This window comes from Zingiber officinale, chromosome 4B (assembly GCF_018446385.1).
Source record: "Zingiber officinale cultivar Zhangliang chromosome 4B, Zo_v1.1, whole genome shotgun sequence".
NCBI lineage: Eukaryota > Viridiplantae > Streptophyta > Magnoliopsida > Zingiberales > Zingiberaceae > Zingiber > Zingiber officinale.
Window position 1 is genome coordinate 1,010,441 of NC_055993.1, and position 26,885 is coordinate 1,037,325.

General features: G+C 36.3%; 1 protein-coding gene and 1 pseudogene across 1 annotated transcript; one reads left to right on the top strand and one right to left on the bottom strand.

The window, feature by feature from the left end:
- Positions 1–699: 699 nt before the first annotated feature.
- LOC121977230 lies at positions 700–15,197 on the top strand (annotated as a pseudogene).
- A 524-nt stretch (positions 15,198–15,721) lies between these two features.
- On the bottom strand, positions 15,722–17,169 carry LOC121977286 (galactinol synthase 1-like). Its single transcript, XM_042529875.1, has 4 exons — positions 16,748–17,169; positions 16,344–16,667; positions 16,133–16,267; positions 15,722–16,051 (listed from the first exon to the last, which is right to left on the bottom strand). Exons 1-4 carry the CDS (start codon positions 17,069–17,071, stop codon positions 15,812–15,814), a joined length of 1,023 nt encoding a protein of 340 aa, XP_042385809.1. The 5' UTR covers positions 17,072–17,169; the 3' UTR covers positions 15,722–15,811.
- Positions 17,170–26,885: the final 9,716 nt, after the last annotated feature.

Genomic DNA, 26,885 nt, shown 5'->3' on the forward strand with positions numbered 1-26,885 from the left:
GCGGCAATGCTAATGCGCTGAAACTAGCATGTAGGTCAACTCGATGACTTGATCTCACAAGTCATGGATATTAGATATCAAGTTGACACATGGGTATGCATTGGAGAATGTATACTGAATGACCCGCAATGAGAAAGTATCATGGATCGTTATATGAGTGTCATATACTTTCTCATATGACTATTAGTATGACTATCAGTCCTTGGACCTGAAGTCACCATGGTTCCCTACATAAGGAGTTGCATACTTTGGCTTCGTCAAATGATAACCATGATTTTGGCTATATTATATTGATTCATAATGCATGTTTTTAATGATATTTTCATAGCTTAAAGTCATATTTACTCTACATTTCATAATTTCATTTTATCTTGGACCTAATTGCAAATTAGCCTAATTTCATGGTATTTGATGCTAATATTTATTTATTATGTTGTAGGCATCAAAAGGGTCACGGACTCGATCAGATCAGACCGTATTTGAGCTCAAATCAAGGGCTTAATTAGACGATCAAGCCTTAGAGCATTCTGGATCGTTCATCTACAATAAAGCAGATCTGAGCCATCCGTCAAGCATCTGGTCCATCCGACCTAAGGAGGAGCAGATCCAGTCCATTGATGAAGATCCAGAAGTTTTGATTCAGATCCGAGATGATCCAACCGTTGATCGAGCCCAAGTCAATCTGGATCGTCCGATCAGATGAGGAGAGGTTTAAAACGTTTGAGAAGCTACAGTGCTTCCCTGAGCTCGGTTCGTGATTCTGTGCTACAGTGTCATCCTCTTCATCGCGCGACGTCGAGACTCACATTCTCCGATTCCAGATCCGTGAGCTTAGCTTCTTCTCCGACAACGATCATCAAGCTTCGACGTTCAACTTCCGGCGATCAGAGAGCAGCCGAGGGAGGTTTCTTAGCCGCGCCTTGATTCTGTCCACCGCCACATTGACGATCGGGGAGGTTTCCGATCAGTGATTTCCTCATCCACCAGAGCTTCGAGGGAGGTTTCTTGGAGTTTCTGTACCTTTTCCACATTCCATTCCGCAGCTACATTGGATAGATTTGGTCGATCGATCTGATTTGCGCATTCACAGAGTTAAGCTCTGTTTTCTTCGGTTGATGGTGATACCAGTCAGATGCAAGCTTGAGGGGAGGTTTCCAATAGCTATGAACGTCATCTGGTGATAGTAGAGCGCTTGGAGATTGCTTGTTGGGTGTTTGAGGGAAGGTTTCCGAGAGCACCTTTGTTTTGGCAAAGTGGAGAAGATTTGTTCCGATTTGGTTTGTGGAATGTTTAGGTTTTGTTTTTCTTTATCTTGTCTTTGAATTGTGTTCAAACTTTGCTCAGATCTTCAGATCTGATACTTACCTTTGCAATTTCAATTTCTGTTGAGATTTTATGTTTTTGATTCTAAATTCTTGCTTTTAAACCCAGATTATTGACCTGATACTGATATTGATATTGACCTTAGTGCTGTTAGGTTTATTCTGCTACTAAAGCTGATAGTTGTAGGCTCTTGTAATGTAGTTAGTAATTCTTAGCTCTGATTTTGGTTCTTGAACTTGCTTAAATGAAGATGGATCAACTTTAGTTTTGATTGTTACCTCTGTTTAAGGAGTTTATGAGTTCATCTATTTCTGTGAATGAGCTTAATTATAGAAAACTTAACTTGAGATTTGATTGTGTACCTTGTTATGAGATTGTGGATTGTGAAGATAGGAATTGAACCATTTGATTCAATGATGCATAAAAATCTTCACTTAAGTGATGTTCATTTGGTTGGAAGAAAGGTGATCAAGTAAAGAAGAGAGTGATATGTAGAGAAGAGTAAACCTTATTTGATTTTAGTTTCAATTGAAGAAGAATTCAATTTGCTATGTGAATCAATTCTAGAGTACTCACACATTTATTAGTTACCCTTGGAAAGAAAAATACGACTTGGGACTCGTTGCTACAATGCTTGTATTAATTTTAATGAGTTTCAATTTTAATTAATTTGATGTGCCACGTGACATGAAAATGGCTAACACCAAATTTTGGCGCCGTTGCCGGGGAAAATAACTAGCAATGTGTGTTTATTTTAGATTGATCATTGAGTGATTTTATTTGTTAGCATGTTGATTGATTTGATTGCTTATTCTCTTTGTATTTTCATGTTGGTTTGTTCTTGAATTATTAAATGCTTTTACTGTTCATGTTTTCATGTGATTGAAACTTTATGCTCTTGAGTCTTCTAACAATTTGTTCTAGTGTTGAAGTGAAGAACAGGAGATTTCTTATGCATGGATCCATATTTTCATAATTTTGGAGGTGGAATGGAGAATTATCAGTGTTTTCAACCTGAGTATCAGTTTTACCCAAATTTGGATCAACATAATAGGTATGAGACATTTTCAAATGGTTTTAATGCTAATTGGGTGGATAATTCATGTTTCAGGTATGAAAGTGCACAAGGACAATTTAGTGAGCCATATCCAGCTTACCAGAGTTCATATGGGTTCCAAGAAGTTTCAACAAACTTTATGCCAAATTCTTTTCAACAGAATGACCCTCAGATGGATGAGTCAACATGGAAACTCAAGGAGATCATGCAACAAATGAATGAGCATCAAGAGCAACAATTTTCAAGGATACAGAACATACAGAGTCAGATAGATCAAATTGCATCATCCATCAATCAGCTGCAAGTACAAAATTCCAGTGAAAAGATAGGAAGTAGTGATTCTGTCAGGCCTGACCCTACTCCTATTACTTCACATGATTTTTCTAATATTTTTTGTGATGATTATGTAATTATACAAATTTCTGATCCTAATGATTTTGTTGTTGAAGATGTTGTTAGTGATTCAGGTTCTGAACATGTTTTCGAAGATGATCTAAGTGTAGGGGAATGCTTATTGGAAGCATTACCTCAAGAATCACCTGATGATGTTGAAGATGTAAGTGTAGGGACTTGTGTTATGAAGCCAAGCACCCAAGAATCACTACATGAGGATGTACAATCACTAGAACCAGAGCTTGAGCATTCATGTGATGAAAAGGAGGTAACAATCACCACTCCAGGTACCTATCAAGATGACAAGGTGAGTATTGTTTGTGATTTTTCAGAAAATTTCATAGAGGTACCGTTCATTGATTTCATTAGGTGTGATTCATTTCTTGATACATTTTATACCCACACTAATATTCTCCTATTCTTTTCTTATTCCACATGTGTATGGGAGGTTTTGTCTTTTAATGATGTTGTAGGAGAATACAAGCTTCCGGAGTGGATGCTTGAACTGAACCGTCTCTGACCTCCAGAAAAAGCTTTGAAGGGAAAAATGAAGAATAAAAAGAATTTGAGTGCAACCAAGGATACTCCACTTCCGGCGTGGATGCTTCTTTTAAATCTACTTCAACTGCCTGGAGTTAAGGGGAGTTTGTTCCTTGCTTTTATTTCTTTTTGCTTTATACATGTCTTTAGTTTCATTCTCCTATATTTGCATTTTACTTCCACACTTTGCTTTCATAATTTGCATTTTGTCTAGTATATATAGCATTTCATTTGAATAAAAGTCTTCATGGGAATTTCTTAAGTAATGCTTTTAAGATGGTAAAAGCTTCTTAAATTTGATTATCAACTTTAGGTCATTTGACATGATTGGACGCTTTTCTCACATGATATTGGTTAGTGTGGAAGTGGATTCCAATTTGATCAATTGAGCTTGATTGCATATAGAAATACCTAGAGAGGACCATTTTTAAGCCTATACTCTATTATATTTTTGGTGTGGCATGCACTCATAGCAAATTAAACTCTAGAACTTGCTTTGCTTCTTTTCAAAGTCACAATAACATATGTATGCATCAAATGAAGGATATTTGTCATTTTCGTTTCATCATAAATTCTAATTCCTTTCTCCACAATTTTCTTGAACATTCTCATCTAGAATTCGAATTCTTTAGTATCTTTGCTTGTCATTCTTTCATTGGGAGTTTTGGTTGAATTCTTGGTGAGTTGAATCGACTAGATGGACAAAGAATTAAGTGTAGGGGAGGAAATTACATATGATCAAAGTTTATAAGATTGGGAATTTTGAGATTGGTGTGGAATGTTTTTCTGAATAGGGAAGATGTGAATTGATGGTTCATTAGATTGAATGCTTAACTTAATCATTCCTTGAGTTTATTCATGTATAGAGCAAGCTTAAATAGTCTTGAATTCTACAAATTATTACTTTGGTGATACATGCAAGCTATTTGAAGACATAGGTGGAAGAAGGTTTTGGAAATGCTGAAATCTCAACTTTCTGTTGGAGTAGCTGTGCTGTGGTGCATTCTGCAGAAATGAAAATAAGAAAAAAATAGAGAAAGAAAGAGAAGAGAAGTGAAGAAATAAAAGAGAATAGAAAGGAAAAAGGCATATAACTATGGAGCAATGGAAGATTGAAGGAATGCTGATGAAAAACTTATTTAGAGTAGGCTGCAAAAGCAAGAATCTGTAGAAAAGAAGAAATATGTTGCTGAAATCTGATTGTGTATCAAGTTTGTATCAAGATTCAAGGGTATAGAAGCAAAAGGAAATTGAAGATGGCAGAAACAGAAAGGGAAACAAATTCAGCAACAAAACTTAGTGCAGAACGTGAATCTGCAGGAAACTGAAAGCAAGAAGCAAATTACAGAATTTCTGCAAATGGATTTCCAAGAGGCTGAGGATTTGTTGTAGTTATGAACCTGACTTGAAGAAGTTCTTCTGAGTTGATTTCAGCTACTGCTTAATACTGAAATTTTCAATTCTCAGAACTCAGAAATAATTGTTTAAGTCCATATGCAGCTATGCTGACGTTCATTACCAGTAACAACTTCAAGTTGAAGAAGTTGTTTTAGAAGAGCAAAAATTTGTAGATGAAGAATATGGATCTGCATGAATCTACAGAAATTGAAGAGCAGAGCTAAAAAATTTGTATCAGTTTTGTATCAAGAATTAGAATGCAATGTCTAAATGTGGAAGCTTAATTGAAATTTAAGAGTATGTTTGAAACAAATGAGCTGCTGAAATGGGAAATTGAGAGCAGAATTCTGGAATCGAATGCATTGCAGAAATCAGAAAAGAGAGACTATTTAGAAATGGTTGGAAATCAAGAAACTAATTGCATTTTAGAAGAGCTACTTAGCTAATAGAAACTCTACTTACCCAAATTCTGAAACTATTTCTGAACATGAAAAACACAAAAAATCTGAGAAGTCCAGTAACTGTGAGGTTGAAATCAAGTGTAGTTGATATGTCAAATGTGGTGAGTAGAACTGAAATCACAATTGAATCATAATTGAGTTGAAATTGAAATGTAATTTCTGAAAGTCTATTGTGATGAATATAGAAAAGTTGCTGGATTGAGATGGTGTTCAGAAATTGACAAGTAAGAATGGTATATCTGATGATTAGTCCATGCTCAATATGATGTATCAAATTGGTATCAAAATCTAGGGGAAGCCTTAAATCAGTTTAAATTTCAAGTGGGTACAGATTCTTAATATTAGAAGCTGATAGAAATGCAGAATGCATTAGAGCTGCTGGTAGAAGACGTATGTTGGAAGAAAGTTATGAAAATGCTGTATCTGAACAGGAGTGGCTGAGAGGCTGAATTTCTGATTGTTGCTGTTAATGACATCAATGCTGTCTGAATTCTGGAACTGAAGAATAGGTTCTGAATTTCTAAAAGTGCCAATTGATCAATGCAGAACCTTGATTTTTGGAGCTATATGGTGATACCAGAAAGTTAGATAGCTTGGCAGATTAGTACCACTTAAACAGACACCAAATTTTGGATGAATGTATCAAATACAACATGCTTTGTACTAAATTGTATTGTGATTTCGGACCATAAATAGTTTGGATTCAATCTCCTGTCAATTCAGTGTTAAATGAAACCCTTTACAAAGTTCAAATCTTCATGATTCAAAAAAAAAAAATCCTGGAAATACAGATTTTTGAGACTGAAATGCAGGATGAAGAGTAATTTCAGAGGTGGTTTATCTGATCATTGCTATTAAAAGGTATCAAAGGTATATTCCAGCACTTTGAAACTAAACAAAGGTATCAAAGATTCAAAAGTAGCATCAAGAGAAGGAGAAGTTTAGCAGTGACAATTGATGTTAATGTAGAAGCAGGAATTTAGGAAATGTATAACTCTGCAGAATAAGAAATGTTGCATTGCTGTGCCAATTAAGGAAATGAATTATAACTAGCTAGAGTTGTTGAAATCTGAAAACTTTCATATATGCATTTTAGAAGGTCTTAAGGGGCAAGTTGAAGAAGTATTGAAGTATATTGGGGATAAACAGTGATATATTGATACAAAGTCCAGAGTATGAAGAAGAATTAAATCAACAGTTGGCTGTACAGAATGAAGTTCAAGGCCATTAGTTCATAAGAAGTTTGAAACTCAGATACTAATTGTTCAGTTTTGTGCAGATGGGTAATTTGCTGATTTGTGTTAAGCTTTCTTGCTATTTGAATATGAATTTAACGGAATTAAAGTCATTTTGTCATTATTAAATGTGCTACCTTACTAGCTAGGAGAATTTGGTTGAAAATTATTGAAACAAAATCAGCAAACTAAAGGACAATTTCATGTGACCAATGTGCAGTAGCCATAAGTTATCAGGATCTTTATGTGTTGATTGAATTGCTGAATTCGACAGCTATACAGAATTGTAACTGATCTTGTGCAAGCTTGAATTTGTAGAAAAATCATTGGAAAACTGAATGAAGAAACTTGAATTTGAACTTGAATATTATTAGTAACCTTGAATGCAGAAATTGCAGGAATTGAAAGGCTGCAGTTGTGAATGCAGAATTCTGAAGTTGCTGTTGTTGTTAAGGATTGAAAGAGGTGATTTACTGGGTTACTGCAGGGCTCAGTTTGAATCCTTATCTATGTAATCGAAAGATATTTTTGGTGGTTGTTTCTGTCCATAGTTTGAGGTCGTTCATAAGAAAGAAGGGAAGTAACAATAACAATTAACAGATCTGATTTCTGATATTGCTATTGTTGTGTTTCTGTAAAGGGTAGCAGTTGTGTATCAATTTGGACTAGTTATGTGCCAAACTTTCTGTACAGCTTCTTGGTTATTGATAAATTCAAAGTTTGGAGTTGGCTAGTTGCACATCAAAGCTGGAATCAGTGATTTGCTGGAATTTTTGGAACTCAGAAATGCAGGAAATCAGTGGTGGATGTCTAGATGTGAAGTGATGTAAAATCTGATGTAGATCCTTGTACTTGTTTATATACTGCTGGGATTGAGTCCTGAATTACTGATTTCCAGAATTCAGAATTCAAGCTGCCGAATCTTTCTTTACCAACAATCTCAATTGGTGTTCCTGTGAACTTAGTGGAAAGTACTTCCTTTTGATAAGCTGTATTTTCAGAGCATAATTGGGATTTAGAATTCTAATACTGAACTCTGTAACTTAAGAATTTCAGAAATGAGTTTCAATAGTGAACATTTCTGATTTGATTTTTGAATTTGGAACTTGCAAGGATAAATGCAGAAATGATAAGGCTGCTGTTGGAATTTGCTAGTGTGCCAATTTTCTTGGACCGAATTCTTATTGTAAACTTATTTTTTGACTTAAAAGAATGCAAGAATATAAATGGAATCCAGGTTATATTTTGCTGGAAATGGAATTAGAGCTTAGAATTGTGCCAACTCTAAATGCTGATTTTGAACAGATTAGTCAATTTATGCTGCTTAACTTCTGGATAACTTTTCTGTTGCAATTGTGTGAAATCTATAACTGATGAAAAGCCACATAAAAAAATCAGAATCAGAGAAAGAGAAATCTGCAGAATGAGGACAAGGAAATAGTGGTTTTAAAGTGTATTAAGTGGATAACATGTGATGTATTCTATTGCCCGAGACGGCCAAATTTTAAGTGTGGGGGAGGGGATTCTTGTTGATTAATTATTGTGAGATGGTTTTAGTTTTGAAGTGATAGAATTGAAGTGGAAATTCAGTAAACACAGTGAAGGAAAGGAAAAAAATGTGGCACATCAAAAGAGTATCAAAGGTGAAGGAAGAGTATCAAGATTTTTGGTTTGCTATTAAATTGGAGGGGAGGTTAGCTTGGTCTTTTGAATTGGTAATAACAAATGATATTCATCTCTTTTCACGTCAAAATGGTCAACTCATCAAGTATATTCCTCCAATACTCTAATCTCCTCAATCTTTCATTAAATACTTTTCTTTTGCCTATTTCATTTACTTTCCTTGTTCTTTTTGCTTCCATTTCAATTATTCATGATAAATTCCTTTTGATTCATGTATGCTATGTTTTATAGTGGTGGAGAAGTAGAATATAAGCAAGCTTATGGTAGTGAAATGTTGTGAGTTGCATTGAGTGAGCTCTACTTATACACATGCTTGAGTGTGAGAGATAGATTAGGTAAATCCCTTGTGAGATTGCAACTTGCTTAATTTTTCAATTGGATTGAAACTACCATACCTACTGATTATTGTTTGAATTGTTTTCATGATTATTTGTGATCTTTAAGATGATCTTAGTTAAATTCTTTTTACTATCTTCTAGGTATTGCTAGGGAATTTGTTTGGAGATAATTTTTAGTTTTCTTGACTTGAACGGGACGTCCAAGATTAAGTGTGGGGGATTTGATAACCATGATTTTGGCTATATTTTATTGATTCATAATGCATGTTTTTAATGATATTTTCATAGCTTAAAGTCATATTTACTCTACATTTCATAATTTCATTTTATCTTGGACCTAATTACAAATTAGCCTAATTTCATGGTATTTGATGCTAATATTTGTTTATTATTTTGTAGGCATCAAAAGGGTCATGGACCCGATCAGATCAGACCGCATTTGGGCTCAAATCAAGGGGTTAATTAGGCGATCAAGCCTTAGAGCATTCTGGATCGTTCATCTACAATCAAGCAGATCTGAGCCATCCGTCAAGCATTTGGTCCATCTGACCTAAGGAGGAGCAGATCCAGTCCATTGATGAAGATCCGAAAGTTTTGATTCAGATCCGAGATGATCCAACCGTTGATCGAGCCCAAGTCAATCTGTACCGTCCGATCAGATGAGGAGAGGTTTAAAACGTTTGAGAAGCTACAGTACTTCCCTGAGCTCGGTTCGCGATTCTGTACTACAGTGTCATCCTCTTCATCGCGCGACGCCGAGACTCCCATTCTCCGATTCCAGATCCGTGAGCTTAGCTTCTTCTCTGACAACGATCATCAAGCTTCGGCGTTCAACTTCCGACGATCAGAGAGCAGCCGAGGGAGGTTTCTTAGCCACGCCTTGATTCTGTCCACCGCCACATTGCCGATCGGGGAGGTTTCCGATCAGTGATTTCTGCATCCACTAGAGCTTCGAGGGAGGTTTCTTGGAGTTTCTCTACCTTTTCCACATTCCATTCCGCAGCTACATTGGATAGATTTGGCCGATCGATCTGATTTGCGCATTCACAGAGTCAAGCTCTGTTTTCTTCGGTTGATGGTGATACCAGTCAGATGCAAGCTTGAGGGGAGGTTTCCAATAGCTATGAACGTCATCTGGTGATAGTAGAGCGCTTGGAGATTGCATGTTGGGTGTTTGAGGGGAGGTTTCCGAGAGCACCTTTGTTTCGGCAAAGTGGAGAAGATTTGTTCCGATTTGATTTGTGGAATGTTTAGGTTTTGTTTTTCTTTATCTTGTCTTTGAATTGTGTTCAAACTTTGCTCAGATCTTCAGATCTGATACTTACCTTTGCAATTTCAATTTCTGTTGAGATTTTATGTTTTTGATTCCGAATTCTTGCTTTCAAACCCAGATTATTGACCTGATACTGATATTGATATTGACCTTAGTGCTGTTAGGTTTATTCTGCTACTAAAGCTGATAGTTGTAGGCTCTTGTAATGTAGTTAGTAATTCTTAGCTCTGATTTTGGTTCTTGAACTTGTGATCTTGCTTAAATGAAGATGGATCAACTTTAGTTTTGATTGTTACCTCTGTTTAAGGAGTTTATGAGTTCATCTATTTCTGTGAATGAGCTTAATTATAGAAAACTTATCTTGAGATTTGATTGTGTACCTTGTTATGAGATTGTGGATTGTGAAGATAGGAATTGAACCATTTGATTCAATGATGCATAAAAATCTTCACTTAAGTGATGTTCATTTGGTTGGAAGAAAGGTGATCAAGTAAAGAAGAGAGTGATATGTAGAGAAGAGTAAACCTTATTTGATTTTAGTTTCAATTGAAGAAGAATTCAATTTGCTATGTGAATCAATTCTAGAGTACTCACACATTTATTAGTTACCCTTGGAAAGAAAAATACGACTTGGGACTCGTTGCTACAATGCTTGTATTAATTTTAATTAATTTGATGTGCCACGTGACATGAAAATGACTAACACCATCAAACGTCACCCGTAAATGAGTGGACTATAAAGTCGATTACTGGGTATGTAACAAATTATGCGGAGGGATGTGAGTGATGTAGATGAGATCTATCCCTTCTATATGACGGGAGTGACATCATGATTCTTGATAGAGTGAGACCACTAAGTGCATGACCATGCCCAAATGAGTCAATATGAGATATTGAGCTCATTTGATTAGAGTGAGTCTACTTGGAGTTCAAGACATAGATTTATTAGATGATGACACGGTCTATGGCTGAATTGATCAATCTAGATGTCAAGGATAGAAGGACATTGTCACATATTGTGAGAGTCACAATTAGTAGTCACAATGGTGATGTTGGATCTCAACATTCTTGTAACTTGGGTAGTAATGATGTGTTGCTAGATACCGCTCATTACTTATGTTTCTAAATGAGTTTAGGAGAATTGCCAACGTTACAAGAACCTATAGGGTCACACACAAAGGGCAATTAGATGAAGATTAGGTTCATATGATGAACCAAGAGGATTAGGTTCATGTGATAAACCAAATTGGATTAAGAGTAATCCAAATTAGACTAATTGAGTTGGACTCAATTTGATTCATGTGTCGAATGAGTCTAGTTTAGACTATGATTCATTGAGTCAATTTAAACCAATAAATAGAGATTCATTAAATTAAATTATTTTGAGTCAAAGGTTAGATTTGATCAACCATGGGAGATAAGAGGTCAAGTTTGACTTGACTTGAGAGGGAAGATGAAGGGTCAAGTTTGACTTGACCAAATGCCACGTCATGGTGACTTGGCATGGGTCGGCCAATGATGGTGTTCCACATCATCAAAGCTACATCAATGTGTGCCACCTTATGAGGAAGACCAAGAGCCATGATTACATGGAGGTTTAAAACCTCTCATTTAGTGGCCGACCACATTAGTGGTGAGTGAATTCTCATTCAAGGCTTCATCTTCCTCTTCCTCTTTCTCTTGCTCTCCTTCTCCTCCATTGCTGAAATCACTTAAGGGTGCTAGCACACTCTAAGTGGTTCTCTCCACCTTTTGTCCGTGTGGATACGTGTAGAGGAGTGTACACTTGACACTCTACGAGATTCGGCAACCGTTTGGACGAGTGGGATAAGCGAAGGGCATCGCTATAAGGGTATACTTCTTTTTCATGTAGATCTAAGGTAGATCTAGTGTAGACAAACATGTACATGTACAATTTTATTTATCTTCGCTCGGATCCGTGGCTAGCTTCGGGGTTTCGCAAACACAAAAAGCGGTTTTTACGGCTCGAATTGCTAACAAATTTATGGGTTTTCCTTGGTGTAATCTTCTTCCGGTGATGGACTAGGAGGGGAGGTGTCGGATCAATTTCTTGTTGTATTCTCTGATCATATTCTTGCTCTTCTTCCTTGCTGCTGACCAAGGTCCCTGTTGGGGTAAGATTAGGTTGTTGTTGCATTCGTGATCTCCAATCTTGATCTCAGCTTGATCCGGACAGTGAATTGCAGGGCATTACTTGGGTTTCCAGCAGCTACCTCAGTTCTGGCAGCATCTAGCTTTGGCTGTGAGTTGAGGTAAGGAATAGAGGAATTGTTTCTTTTGGTTGTAGCGTACACTTAATTGAAGCTAGGAAAGGATAAGAAATGAATAGTACAAAAATTTATTTAATGTTTAAGTTGTTTATGTGTAAATGGATTAGGTTTGGAATTAATCTAATGGTATGATTAGGGTTTTGCCCTAATTTAGTGTTAGAGATTTTATTTAGCTATTTCATGTGAATTTAGCTAAATAAAATATATTTATATTGGTGACACAGGACTTTGACGCGAGACGAGTATCTCGACGTCAGATTTGGACCGTATACGATCCTCTTATTGGAGACGGGTACTTTGACTTATCGTTTTAGATATGTCATTTAATATGCATAGTAATATTTTTAACAAATAGTAATGATTACGTTTCTTATCTGCATAGGTTGGTCACTACCCGATACCTGTTACATGCTTGTTTTGTTTACTTGTTATGCACTTCATGTTAGTACCTACTTGATTATACATGCTTATAGGGGTACATGCTTCATTATGTTCAGGACCTAGATTTTTATACCTTATTTGATCTGTGTACCTTTGATTTGATTTTTTGTCCTATGATACACATTTTATATATATGGATAGGTTTAGGATATTGTCATGCTTAGTGTCATGCATCATCTCGCATGATTGCATGCTGTGAGATAGTCGACTCTATTATTGTTGAGCACATCGCCAGTTTCATAGATCTGCACACACCACCACTCATGGGTTAGTGGTATATCAAGCAGGGTGTGTGGCAGTTTGCTCTGTCAGTGCTCCGCTGGTCCACTCATGGGTAGTGTGACGCTGCGTGGTAGCACGTCAAGGATCCCTCCTCTGGATTGTCTCAGTGAGATGAGAGCATTGCACTCCCCCACTTATGATTTGGGGTAGGAGGATAGGTGTACTCCGACAGCATCCTATCCACTCGGTTACTCATCAGGAGCAGTGACGACAGAGTGCACGGTTGTCACAGCTCTACCCACTCGGTCTCACCATTGTGTGTGAGATGACTGACTGACAGTAGGGGTGACCAGGACATATCATTGGCATCATACGCATTGATGCATTTAATGCTTGTGTTTGCTACACTTGTATGCTTCATATTGGATGGATGCATTTGTTTGACATGCATACAGGATTCCTATTCCTCTCGGTTGATTATCCATACACCAGGTCCTAGTTAGTACAGTTTTCTCTTGTTTATTTCAGTTGCATTTATCATTATTATATCAGGAGACTGAACGCATAATTAGTACTAGTTATTATTTCCTTTATTATGCATATCAGGAGACTGAACGTATAATTAGTAATAGTTATTATTTCCTTTATTATGCATATCAGTAGTTACCCGTTAAGGAGTTGACTCACCCTGTGGATATTTACTATTTTCAGGTTGAGGTTGTCCGGAGGAGTTCCAGTCGCTAGTCCCCTGCAGCTCGCGAGGATGTGTTTTATCTTTTGATTTTCCTATTGTACTTTTTAGACTTGTTCTAGTTTTGACACTTGGATATTGTGTTATCTTTATTGCCAATGAGTTTTATTTGGATGTGTTTTTGCTACATGCCTGCCTGGATGACAGAAGATGTGAGATCGTTGTGATTTATATTTTATGGGTGTAGTGGAGTAGGATATCGGTTTTGAGCATTATGGGTGTAGTTGAGTAGGATTTTTGACTTGGTTTTTCCTTATCGTTGTATTAGTTTAGTTTTATTATTAAACTGCGTGGATGTTGTTTATTATTTATTGTTATTGTTCCGGCCGTGTTGGCCGATGTATATGTGGCCTTGAGAGCTTTATAGAAAGTTTCAGATTGTCACCCGTACAGGGGAGATGCTGCCGAAATTTCTTCTAGCAGGGACTCCTCCGGGGCGTGACAACTGTGCCCTCAAAACCCACTACTCTATAGTGGTGGAGGCTGGCAAAGTGTAAACACTAAGTGACCAAGTGAGTGTGACAGGACTAGCTCCACTCCTAGCTACCACTCTCCAACAGTGGCCGAATGGGCAGCTATAAATGACTGACGACTCTCTCACACCACAAGGGAGACAATAGTCGTCAGCATGCAATGAATGATGAACATGATGTGAATAATCACAATATAAATACTATCATCAATTATGCAACAACTAAAAACGCCTCCAATAACCACACCAGACGTATATGCATACACCATAATGCAAATGGACAATCAATCATGTGACTCCAACATACACATACCAATCATGTGTATACTCAACATCAATATGCATAATCAGCATGCTAACCGAATAAATCGGACATCCCTATGATACAAACTCTACATGTGTATATGCTACAGAGTCCAGATAACAAGAGTCGAGACTGTATCGAATTAAACTAGATTATATGAAAGATCAAACAGAAGTGACAAACAGGAAAGTAGCAAGCTTATAGATTTAAGGTAAAACAACCTAGACATCCAAATATAACCATGCTTTAAGTTCAAAGAACTAAATAGAAAACAAGAAAGAAATACTCGCCTCAAAATGTCTTGTAACTAACAAACCCCCACCCACACGTCACGCGGCTCGTCCCTGATCAAGGTCTTGTGTCATATAATGTATCAAATTATATACATATACTACCATATAAAAATCGTGTACCGAAAGAAATAGTTATCCTTAATGCATTAACTAATCCTAGTTAATGTCTCCTTCTATTGATTAAATCAAAGTCATTCCTCCTTTCATAGTTGCTTAAAATGGAATAACCTAACAAGAGCATGCGTGAGGAATATAACGGTGAAAGACTGCGTGATCAAGCACTTCGACAATGGTCTTCGGATCAAGACGTGGCAAGGCGCGGGTCGGGATCCGTCTCCTCCGTCAGCTTCGTCAACGTTCTCATGGAGGTGATGAGGAACCCCATCATCATCAACCAGTACTACTACCTCGCCGACGTCAGAGGAGCGTGCCGGAACCAGACGTCGGCGGTCTTCGTCTCCGATGTCGCGCACAAGGGGATCAAGGGGTCGAACGACAGCAGGAGCCCGACAGTGCACTTCGAGTGCAGCGACGTGATGCCCTGCGCCAACATCACGCTGGCGGAGGTGGAGCTGCTGCTGCCGCATGGGGAGATCATCACTGATCCCTTCTGCTCGAACGTGTACGGGGTGTCGCGCACGCTGACGATACTGCCGGTGGCCTGCTTGTTGCACGGCGTGTCGCGGTCCACCATGGACATCGAGTCGAGCGGTTGTTACTGAACATCAAGATGGCAGAGAAGATCAAAATAGCATGTATAAAGTGAAAGTACAAATATTTACTCGATGTAATAGTAGGAATTATGGGGCTTAATTTGTTTTCCGCTGATCATTTTATCGATCGATTTCAATGTAATGCTAATTGGCCAATTAATTACTCGATTAATTAGACACGTATAAACTTTAATCCGTAAGTTCATCTCTGCCGCTTAATCAATCCATCTCCATTCGCAAAAGTCCCACTTAATCACGACAACGACATTCCATACATGCAACCACGACGCGTGGCCGACACGTACGCATAGACTTGGTGTGAGGAAGAAGCTAAAGCACCTTAATAATTGTTTAATTCGATTTTAATTCTTGTTTTGGAAAAAAATATATTTTATTATTAAATATTCCTTTGTGGAATTTATATTCCAAACTATATATTTCTTTACTTATTTAACATTTAACTTACAATAATAAAAATTCATATGCACACACAATTATTAAAAGAAAATTGTCCAATTATTTTTTAAAAATATAATATATTAGACAAAGAGTTCTCTTAATATATTCAGGCTTAATTTTATTTAATTATTTATTAATCAACAGCAGGACCTATTGTGCTGTCCTCATGCCGCCGACGGCGCCTTGATGACCTTGACCTCTCCGGCCTTCGAGAGCGCCGCCGACATCAGCGGCTGCTTCACCTCCTCCTCCTCCGTAGCCTCCTCCGGCGCGGCGGCGATGGCTGGAACTTTGTAGTCGAGGATCTCGTCGTTGTACACCTCCCACCACTTGGATACCAGCATCTTTATGTCTTCTCTGTCCATGTTCGCCTCCTTCCCCGTGTACCTCCATGGCTTCGACCCCTGAAACAATTCCAACGATAACCGTTGATTTTTCATCATAAAAATTGACCGAGCCTGATAAGACGAATGCAGAACACGTACCGCGGCGCAGTAGTGCACCACCTTCACCTTCTCGAGCTCGACGTTCTCCGGGTGCCTCCACAGCATCGCCATGACCAGGTTGTAGACCAAAGGAATCGGCTTGTAGACGTCCTTGAAGAACATGTTCAAGAAATCCTGCACGATATATTTTTAAGGAAAAAAAACGCCTCTCGATCAGTGAAACAAATTAAAGTGAATTAGTTGATTGTACCTGCTCAGCGAAGGGGGTGGGAGCGGTGATCTTGACGGTGGCGATGAGGGACTCGGCGGTGGCAAGGCTGGGCTCGTGCACGAACATGCCGGCGTTGAAGTAGAGCGAAGGAGGCGGGCTGAGCTCGGCCGCCGGCCACGCTACTCTGTCCGGACACTGTTGGCAGTAACCAATCCGGTACTGCGGCGTGTGGCTCCACGTCTTCTCGCAGAAGCAGTCCATGACGGCGTAGAAGCTGCCGTTCGGCAGGTCGAACAGGTGGTCGACGTTGTCGTATACTTGGATATCGGCGTCGAGGTACATAATCTTCTCGTACTCCAAGAACTTCAACAAAAAAAAAAAAACAAAATTAATCCTCTGTTTTGATCAAACCGACGAGTATAACCAATTGATTGGAATGGTACCTCCCAAATTCGAAGCTTGGAGTAGTTGATGACGTAGTAGGCCATGGCGAACTGCGTCTGGTTCTCCGGCGGGTACACCGGCTCGATCTCACGCAGGACGCAGCCCTGGGCGGCGAGGAGACGGCGGTGGCTCTCAGGCACATCGGGAAGCATCGCCACCACAAGAGGGTAAGCGGACCCCACCTTCCTCAGTCCCTTCGCCAGCCCGACTACTCCCTTCACGTAGTCGCCGTCGCCTGCAAGGAACGTCACGTACGCCCTCGCCACCGGCTCATCCTTCTTTCCCTTTCCGGAGACCACCGTGGAAACTATCTGCGGCGCCATGTGTGCGGATCAAAAACAGAGCTTTCGGAAGGGTTGGGGGCTCTCTATAAATAGGCGCCGATAGAGGTATTCATGGAAAGGCAGGAGCTTTTGGACAGAAATCCCTGCGGAATCAGGGATTTCTGTCCAAAAGCTCCTGCCTTTCCATGAATATCCTGATTCCGCAGGGATTTGTCCAAAAGCTCCTGCCTTTCCATAATCACAATCTGTCAATTTATTCAAGAACAATAACTAATAAAAATCTACGATTCGAGGTGCACGAGTCTTCGCTCGGCTGGGCCCCGATTCTTGGCGGAGCTCTTCATCCAACGGCGGGGGTTGATTGCCTATCGCTATGTGGGGCCACGTGTCGTGGGCAAGGAAAATATGTGGTTCGGATCATCTGTCTCGAAATTTCCCTGTCCTCGTTTCTCTTTATCGATCGGACGGATCAAAATACATCTAAGACATCATGATATCCTTAAGATGTGTGGAGTATCCTCGTGATATGCAAGGCATCCTTGAGATATAATCTGGTTCGTCCGATAGGACATGAGGATAGAGAAATTTCGGAACAGATGATCCAAATCGGGAAATATGAGGGCTCATTCTTTAGGAGAGCAATGAAGACACGGAATTTCCTTTTTTTTTATTTTTTTTTATTTTTTTTTATTTATATTTAAATTTACTATGATTAATCAACTTTCGAAAGAATTTTATAGTAATCTTAGTACTTTTTTATTTAACTAATTACATTTTATGAAATTCATTATTAACTTGAAGAAAATAAATAATAAAAAATTGTGTTAAATTGCAATTACTGTTGTGATACTTGCTATAAAACAGGAAATCAATATGTTAGGGGAATAATAAATCTTCCTAAAATTATTAGGCAGATAATTAAATAAAAAATAATTGTATATGTATAAAAATAAAATGTTTTCGCTCTAGATACTAAAGAACTTTTGAAATTTTCTCATACTTCTGGGCACAATTACTTACTTTAATTGTGAATGCTATAACTTTCTATTATTTTCCATATTAAAGATGAGAACAGAGGATTCTAAGTCATCAATAATAGTTTGTCTTGTTTCGTCATCTCATTGTAGATTTCTTATCAAATTCAAGGCATGGATGAATGCTACAACTGGAAGTGTATTATGTTTTATTAATGGTAATGGCTAAAGTTAAATGATGTTCTTATATTTAATGGATCATCGAATAAAAACCTGTCCATATAAAAAGAAGAATAATAATAATAATTAAAGGACACCCATAAAATATCCTTTATTTTACCGTTGTTATTATAGTAGCGATTGAGGAGTTGCTATAACATATAATAATTACTCAATAATTAATATAATATGAAAATTTAATTATTATTTTTAATTAAAATTATTATATATTGATCAGTCCGGAAACTAAGATAAATTGAGGGGCTGGTGGCGAGGGTAGAGATGGCAGGTATGTTGATGAAGCAATGACTTGAGGTGGAGATTTGATGATGAGCTGAAATCTAATACCTTCGTTAGTTGTAGGGAAAGCAAGTGGAAGGTATTCATGGTTCTACACACACCACGGAGGGAGCACACAGGAGTGTTAGCTGAAGAATCATGGAAGGGGTCCCTCGCACAAGCACTCCAATGCTCAAGTCAGAACCGGAGCAGAGCAAAAAGTGTGGAGAGAATATGAATAGTAGAACAGTAATAGATGCATCTATGTGAATGTACCTAGCCAACAGAGAGGACCTCCTCTTTTATACCGCGTCTCATAACCTCCGCAATAATGAGGCGACAGAGAATATCTGGTGTCGGAATATGTTAGGTGGTGGTGGATGTAGGATGACCATCCATTGGGTAGAGGAAGACTCCATTGTATAAGAGTAGCGGAATATTCCTTGACATGTTGTTACAATTCTTTGATAGTGTTGTCTCACAGAAGAAGGATCCGATTGGCGCTTGGGCCGACTAGGTATATGCTGGGAGCCATGGCTATGAGGAATGAGGAACTGGGTCCTAGAGGATCTGACCCACACTATGATCGACCGGGCATATGATGGGAGTCATGCCTATGAGGAATAAGAAGCTGAGCCCGGGAGGATTTGATCAATACTAGTGCCAACCAGGAGTAAATTGAGAGGCATGCCTATAAAAAATGAGGGGCTACATCTTGGAGGATAAAAAATGAGGGGCTACATCTTGGAGGATCTGACTGACACTGGGATTGACTGGGAATAGACCGGGAGTCATGCCCATGAGGAATGAGGAGTTGAGTCGTAAAGGGTCCGATTGACACTAGGATAAGTTAGAAATAGACCGGGAGTCATGCTCATGAGAAATGAGAAGCTGAATCCTAGAGGAATCGACCGGCACTGGGGCCGATAGGGAGTTGACTGTTATAGTTTGGTTGGCTGGTAGCTTGGCTACTTGCCCATCTTCGGGTGGCTTCCGACTACCCTCTCCGACCCAAACTATAACCTAAGGGGACAGTGAACCTAGAGAGAGATCGTAATTAATTACAATTAGATCACGACTATAATCTAATTTTAATTATAAGTGATCTATCCTTGCTCTATTTTTTTTATGAACCAAGGATGTGGTCTCATTTGGGGACTCATTCCTAAAGCAATGAAGACACATAATTTATTTTTTGTTTTTAATTACTAATCACTTTCGAATGAATTTTATAGTAATCTTTGTACTTTTTTATTTAACTAATTACATTCTATGCAATTCATTATTAACTTGCAGAAAATAAATAATAAAAAATTGTGTTGAATTGCAATTATTGTTGTGATACTTGCTATAAAACAGGAAATCAATATGTTTGGGGAACAATAAAGCTTCCTAAAATTATTAGGCAGATAATTAAATAAAAAATAATTGTATGTGTATAAAAATAAAATCTAACCTTGTCATCATGTGGTGTGGGGCTATTCTCCTCTTTCTGCCAATACTAACAGGCTATCCTTTTTTCTCCTGATTTTTTTTCTTTCCTTTCGTATAAATCTCTTTCTCACCCCCCTATTGGGCCCTCGTGCTAAGCCCGAGTAGCCACAAACGTGGCTCCTCTCTTGATCTCATGGCAAAAAAAAGAAAAGAAAAAAAAAAAAAAAAAAAAGTGTGAAGTCGTATTCCACGGTCTCTCTAAGACGATCTTATATAAAAAACATAAAATAACATGAATCGACATTTACATTTCTCACTAATTGAATCATATTTTGTTCTTTTTTTTTTAATATTATTTGTTTTTCAATTTCTATTTTAAAAATAAAAATAATAGCATATTAAAAGGTTAGCGTGGGAACTATATGAAAGAATTGTTGAGAATTTTTTTTATAATGAAGAAATATATAAGATATTTTATTTTTAATATGGTGTGGATGTAACTACGAAAGAATTCTCACCGCACTTCAACTATTTATGTATAAACTTAGAGTATGAGCTCTCACTGTGGATGTGGCATATGGGAGGGAACTCTCTCATGTTTGGGAAGAAGCCTTTCTTTTTTTTATTTTTTAATTAAAAAAATATATTTTAATTTAAATATAAAAATTAATAAATTTTTATTTAGGTTTTTTATTTCAAATAATGTAATTTATTTTTTAATTATTAATATTATTTAGTGATAATTTATTAATTTAAATTTTATTTATATATGGTAAAATATAATAAAAAAAATATAGGACTCATAGAGGAGTTATTTAAAAGTTTTTTTTTAAATGATAGAAAATCTCCATCGAGGAGGAAGCAAAAAGATCAAGACCATACTTAAAAAAAATATTAAGATAATATTAAATCTGAGATGATTAGTTTGATCTTATAAAAAATTTTATGTTAAGATAAATTAAAATATATTTATGTTAAGTAATTCAGAAGTCTAGTATTTTATGATTATATTTTATATTTAGAAAAAAAATCTTATAAATATAAGATATCTAAAAATAAAATTAATATCTTTCTATTATACCATAATCCCAAGGTAATCATTAGATTTTAGAAGGACTTTGGAAAAGTATAAAAGTATTAATGATGAGTGAGGAGAAGGGTTGTAAAAAAATAGTTGATGGCATCGTATAACTAACATGAATGTGCAAAGTCCTTCTTATACATTTGATCGGATTTCTAGATTTCAAATTTTCCAAAGGCAAGTCTCCTATCATATGGACAATCAGTTTAAAGTACCGATCGGATCTCTTGAAACTTAGTTCCCCATCAGAGACAACCAGTATATATCCGATCAATCATAAAATCAACCAGATCAAGAGGGCTAAGCTTGATATTGCTTCAATATTAGATCTCCATCACACGGTGCATAGCCAAGCGACTTTAGTCGAGATATACTTAGGAGACAACATCATTAGAGAATCATAACAACTTATCAGAAAATAAAAACCGATCGTCAGAGAATATTTTTCTATTATAATATAAGCATTCAATGGAACCTTATTCGAAGGTGGCTTTACACTTTACATCAGTTGACACATTATGACAGTATATTTCTTCAACCGCCTCATTAATGACGTAAGTTATAAAAGGGGAGTACATGGGTAACGAAAGATTTCTTGGACAGTGACTATACGGCTCCCAAGTTGTACATATTCCCTTACTCGATAACTTTTGACATCGGATATTCTTTGCCACCTCATAATTGCGGATGTTATGAGAGGTGATATATAAAGAGAGTCCTCTTTGTTGGCATGACATACTCTAATACGCTCACACGACTCGTACTTTTTATGCTCGGCTATGCATCTATTGTTCATCTCTCCTTTTTTTCGCCTAGACAAGACATTGACTTGAGTGTCGGAGGACTTTCACCAAGGCCCCCTTCCTTGGTCTTTAGCACTGACATTTTGTTTGCTCTCTATAGTGTGTGCAAAGAAGAAAAAGCTCATCTTTTCTCCAATATGAGATCTATTTCCGATCAATAGCATAATCACCTGCCCAACGCGTCATCTACATCGATTTTAAATAGGATCAATTATAATAATATTTTATTAATTGTTATTATAATAACATTTAAAATAAAGATAATTATAATCTTATATTAGCTATGTTATAAAGTATCTAAGAGCATCTCCAATGCAAATATTGTATAATGTGCATTATTGACTCTTTTCAAATAATTAAAAAATAAATTATTTGATAAAACATTTAATTATAATGTTTTATTCATAAATAGTTAGTAATAATTAAAATGATGTTTTTTTCTTTTGAAAATAAATATATTTGAGATAAGTTAAAAAAATATACAAATGATTATAATTAAACTAAATTTATAAGTAAATTAAATATTAAATATAAATTATAAATTAAATTAAATTAAAAATTATAAATTAATTAATTTAAAGATCATAATTAATTAAAATATCAAATGAAAATTATATAGAAATATTAAATAAAATAATAATAAATAAAGATATGTGATTTATAGTGTAGAACATGGAGGTTTTTAATTGTGAAAATAATAGTAGATTTTTATACTTGTGATGTGACATTGATATGATATATTGAAAATTATAAAAAAAATTATTGAGAGATTTAATCATTGGAGATGTCCCATGAGATTTTTATACATGTGACATATTGAAAAATATAAAAAAAAATTATTAAAAACTTTAACCATTATAGTTGGCCTAATTTATTATAACAGTTATTTCTAATTACTAGAATAAGATTGAAAATAAAATATATGTGATCATTTATTAAATGTGAGGTGCCTTTTGATTTGAGCAATGATATACTCAAGGAAAAAAACTCAAGGATAGACATATAAAGTCATGGTCCACCATTTCACTTTATGTGGGCCCTATCACTTTATGTGTCTATCCCTGAATTTTTCCTTGAGTTTTTTTCCTTGAGCATATCATTTTTCTTTTGATTTTTCCCATTAATTGTTAATTAATTCTGCATGCTTCTTGGCAAGTGAGGATAATGAGTGCCCATTCAATCGGATCGGAGAATGGATCACTCTTCATGTGGAGAATGATGACCTCATGTATAAAATAAGTGAGGGAAATCATTCTCCACCAATAATGAAGAGTGACCCATCCTTTAATCCGTGTAGGACTAGAGGATTTGAGCTGAAGGGGAGCATATTTTCTGGATCAGAGGATCTGAGTTGGAGAATAATGGGACAAAATCAACTCTTATTGACTATAGATTATAAATTAACTTCATAATTTATATATTTTAATATAATTTAAGATTATTGGTGATTGATTATAAATTAACTTCGTAATTTAATAATGTTGATATAATTGGGACGGATAGTAAGATGCAGATTATAAAATCAGTATCAAAAAAAAAATTTTACCCAAAATATCCTCGAATAAAAGAAAAATGTGCTAAAAAAGAAAAATGTAAAGAGAGAAATAAAAATAAAAAAAATAAAAAACATATTTTTTTAAAAAAAAATTAAAAAATAGAAAAAACATAAAATAAATTTAAAAATAATTAAAAAATGGGGGAAAATAAAAAAAAATAGGAAAAGGTAAAAAATTTAAAAAACATAAAAATGTAAAAAATGTAAAAAATTTTAAAATATATATATAAAAAAATAGAAAAATAATAAAAATATAAAAATAATAAAAATAATAAAATTTTTAAAAAATATATATAAATAAAAAAATAGGAAAAATAGAAAAAAAAAACTAAAAATAAAAAAACTTAAAAAAAATTAAATGAAAAAAAACTTTAAATTTTTAAAAAAATGAAAAAAAATAAAAAAAATGAAAAGAAATTTAAAAAAAACACACATAAAAATAAAGAAAAATATGAAAAAAGAAGAAATAAAAAACGTAAAGTTTAAAAAATATATATGGTTGGTTTTGTAACTAAGGTTAATTTAGTAAAATATTAACTTAGGTTATTCATTAAAATCTTTAAACAAACAAGTTTTTGTTACATTACCTAAGTTGAACCAAATAACATTTGTTTATGTTTTATTCCTCATCATCTTGATTATATGATTACTAAATAATCACATAACCAAGATTATACATGATAACTTGAATCAAACGCACCCTTAGTACAGAATTCGATATCCTTCCTTCTCATTGATTAGACCACCGATCGACCTGCATGCTCTCCTTCCAACTCCAATTTTGCATTAATTTAGTTCCTCAAATGGTTGACTCCGCACCTCTTATTTCTTCCTCCAAGGCTGGTAGGTAGCGGAGGAGCAACTAACTCGCTTTGATTATGAATTTATGACTCCATTAAGCTTCCGCTCTTCCAATCACAAAAAGTTGCTAAATAGCAGCTGATTTCTAGCGTACTCGTGGAAATTAAAAAATTTGTTTTTTCAGGTTTAGATTGTTTGGTACGATCTCAACAGAGCAAGATTTATCAGGATGGTGACTGTTGATGCCAATGGCGATGAACTAGAATCCAATGACCGGATACAAATTTAGGTGCCGCCACTAGAGGAAAGATTGCTGGTGCAGAGCGACAAGAAGTTCGCGTGGATTCTGGATTTCTTCCACCGGACTCTCAACCGGAGAGAGGAAATCTCCATTTCGGTGGCCTCGCCGGTCGCCGGAGTTCGACGACACCTTCAGTTCTTCAGAAGGATCAACTGGGCTTCCTAATTGAGGACCGACAAGGAATGGCTGAAGAACCCATTGCACATCGCGCTCCTCCTCTGGCTGCTCTGCGTCGCCTCCTCTGTGAAGAAGCAGAGGCTAGTTTTCAACTGATCAAGAAGAAGATGACCGAGGCACCAATTATGACACTTCCTTACTTTGACCAAGTGTTCGAAGTCAACGATGATGCATATGACATTGGTATAGGAAATGTTCTGAGACAGTCTGAGCGCCCGGTTACTTTATTCAATGAGAAGTTGTTCGGATCCAAGAAAAATTGTTCTACCTATGACTTGAAGTTATATGCCATTGTTAAATCTTTAAAGCATTGACATCACTTTCTAATACAGAAGGAATTCATCCTGTTTCAGTTGACATTTCGCTTACCAAGCTTCTCATATCATTTTATTGATCATTTTCTAGGGCATATTTTTGCCACAATGAAGTATTGAAATACATCAATGGTCAACAAAAGCTGAAACTCCAAGTTGATGACTTACTTACAGGAGTTCACCTTCAGGCTGAAACTCCAAGTTGGAAGTCTGAATTGTGTGGAAGATGCCTTGAGTCGTTCTTTATTACTCACCACCATGAGTATTAGTGTTGTTGGCTTTGAGGTTTTTCTAGATATGTATGTAAATAATTCATCATTCAGAAAGATATTCTAGGAGATACATGATGGACATCAACATGATTTTATTTTACATAATGGTTATCTATTTTGTGGGTTACAGTCATGTTTTCCATATTGCTCTTTGAGATAGTAGATTGTGAGTGCACTTTATAATGAGGGGCACTTTGAGCGCAATAAGACATTGGTTCTCATCTTTGCCGATTTTTATTGGTCTAAGTTAACTAGTGATGTGATCTATTTTGTGGATTGATTAATGTATGCTAGCGATCTAAGGGGGTGCTCACCAACGCAGACTTGTACACTCCCTTACTTGTCCCTAAAGCTCCTTGCCTCAATGCCAGTATGGATTTTATATTGGGATTACCCCACACCCAATGAACCTCGAATCCTGTTCTTGTTGTGGTTGACAGGTTTTCAATGATGACACACTTTGTAGCTTGTAGGAAGATTATGGATGCCGTTCAGATTGCCCATCTTTACTTCAAGGAGATCGTTCGTCTACATGACATTCCTTGGTCTATGACTTCATATTGAGATACCAAGTTCATCAGTAATTTCTAGAAGAGCTTATGGTAAAATTTGGGCACACAGTTGAACTTTAGTAGTGCCTACCACCATTAAACAGATGGACAACTCGAGGTGGTGAATCAGAGTTGGGGCAATCTTCTGAGATGTCTCACAGGAAATAAGCTGAAGTAATGGGATTTGGTGTTACCTCAAGTAGAGTTCGTTCACCTACAATCGATTAACCCAACATGACCCCTTGAACTTTAAACGGTCATAACTTTTGACTCGACACTTGGAATCAGGCTCTGCCGGTGGTCACGAGTCCAGAATTTGAAAATCTACGTTTATTAATGGGGTACCCATAACCACTAACTTTTGGGCCCAAATTTCACCATTTAGGTCCTCAACCGAGCCTTCGAAAATTTTATTACTGTTATAGTAATATCTATTTTTAGGATATTTCAGATATTTTTGATATTTCTAGTATTTATGAGCCATAATGAGTCTATAATGATGTCTTGTTATATTAATTTTCATTTCTGTTAAGAGATCTTCTTTCTAGAAAGATCTTTTTTCTTTTTCTACAAGATTAGAATTGCGGTCCATATATTGTGATTTCATTCCTTTCTTGTCTTAGGGTCTACACTCTATAAAATCACATGTCTAACTGTATGAGGATTCATCCCTTAATTATTAATAAAGTTTACTTTCTAATAAATCTGATGAGTTTTTCCTTATTTTTTTTTTGTAGTGCTCTCTTCTTGAGTTCTCCCTTATTTTCTAGTATCTCCCCTCTCGTTAGCCCATAGAATAAGAATAATCACTATCCTACTTGTCGTCTTGGGGGGGAGGTAGGTAGCTCGCTTCGCTTCTTAAAACTTGAATTTGCAGCGGAAACCTTGAAATGAAACTCCACAATGCTAACATCTTGATTTTACTTGATATTCACCTTCTTAAGGTGATTAATCAAAGGGTTCACTCCTCACTCATAGCATCACTATGAAAATCTCATTCTTAGAGGTGGAGAATCCTTATACAAACTTGAATACGAGAATACAATGAGAGAATACAACAAGAAACACAAGCAAAATTACAAATGAATCGAA

Excerpts from the sequence above, each read along its gene's own strand:
- LOC121977286 (XM_042529875.1), bottom strand. The coding sequence starts at position 17,071 with ATGGCGCCGCAGATAGTTTCCACGGTGGTCTCCGGAAAGGGAAAGAAG. Across the intron at positions 16,668-16,747 it reads CCAAGCTTCGAATTTGGGAG|TTCTTGGAGTACGAGAAGAT; the intron begins GTACCATTCCAA and ends TTTTTGTTGAAG. Across the intron at positions 16,268-16,343 it reads CCACCCCCTTCGCTGAGCAG|GATTTCTTGAACATGTTCTT; the intron begins GTACAATCAACT and ends TATATCGTGCAG.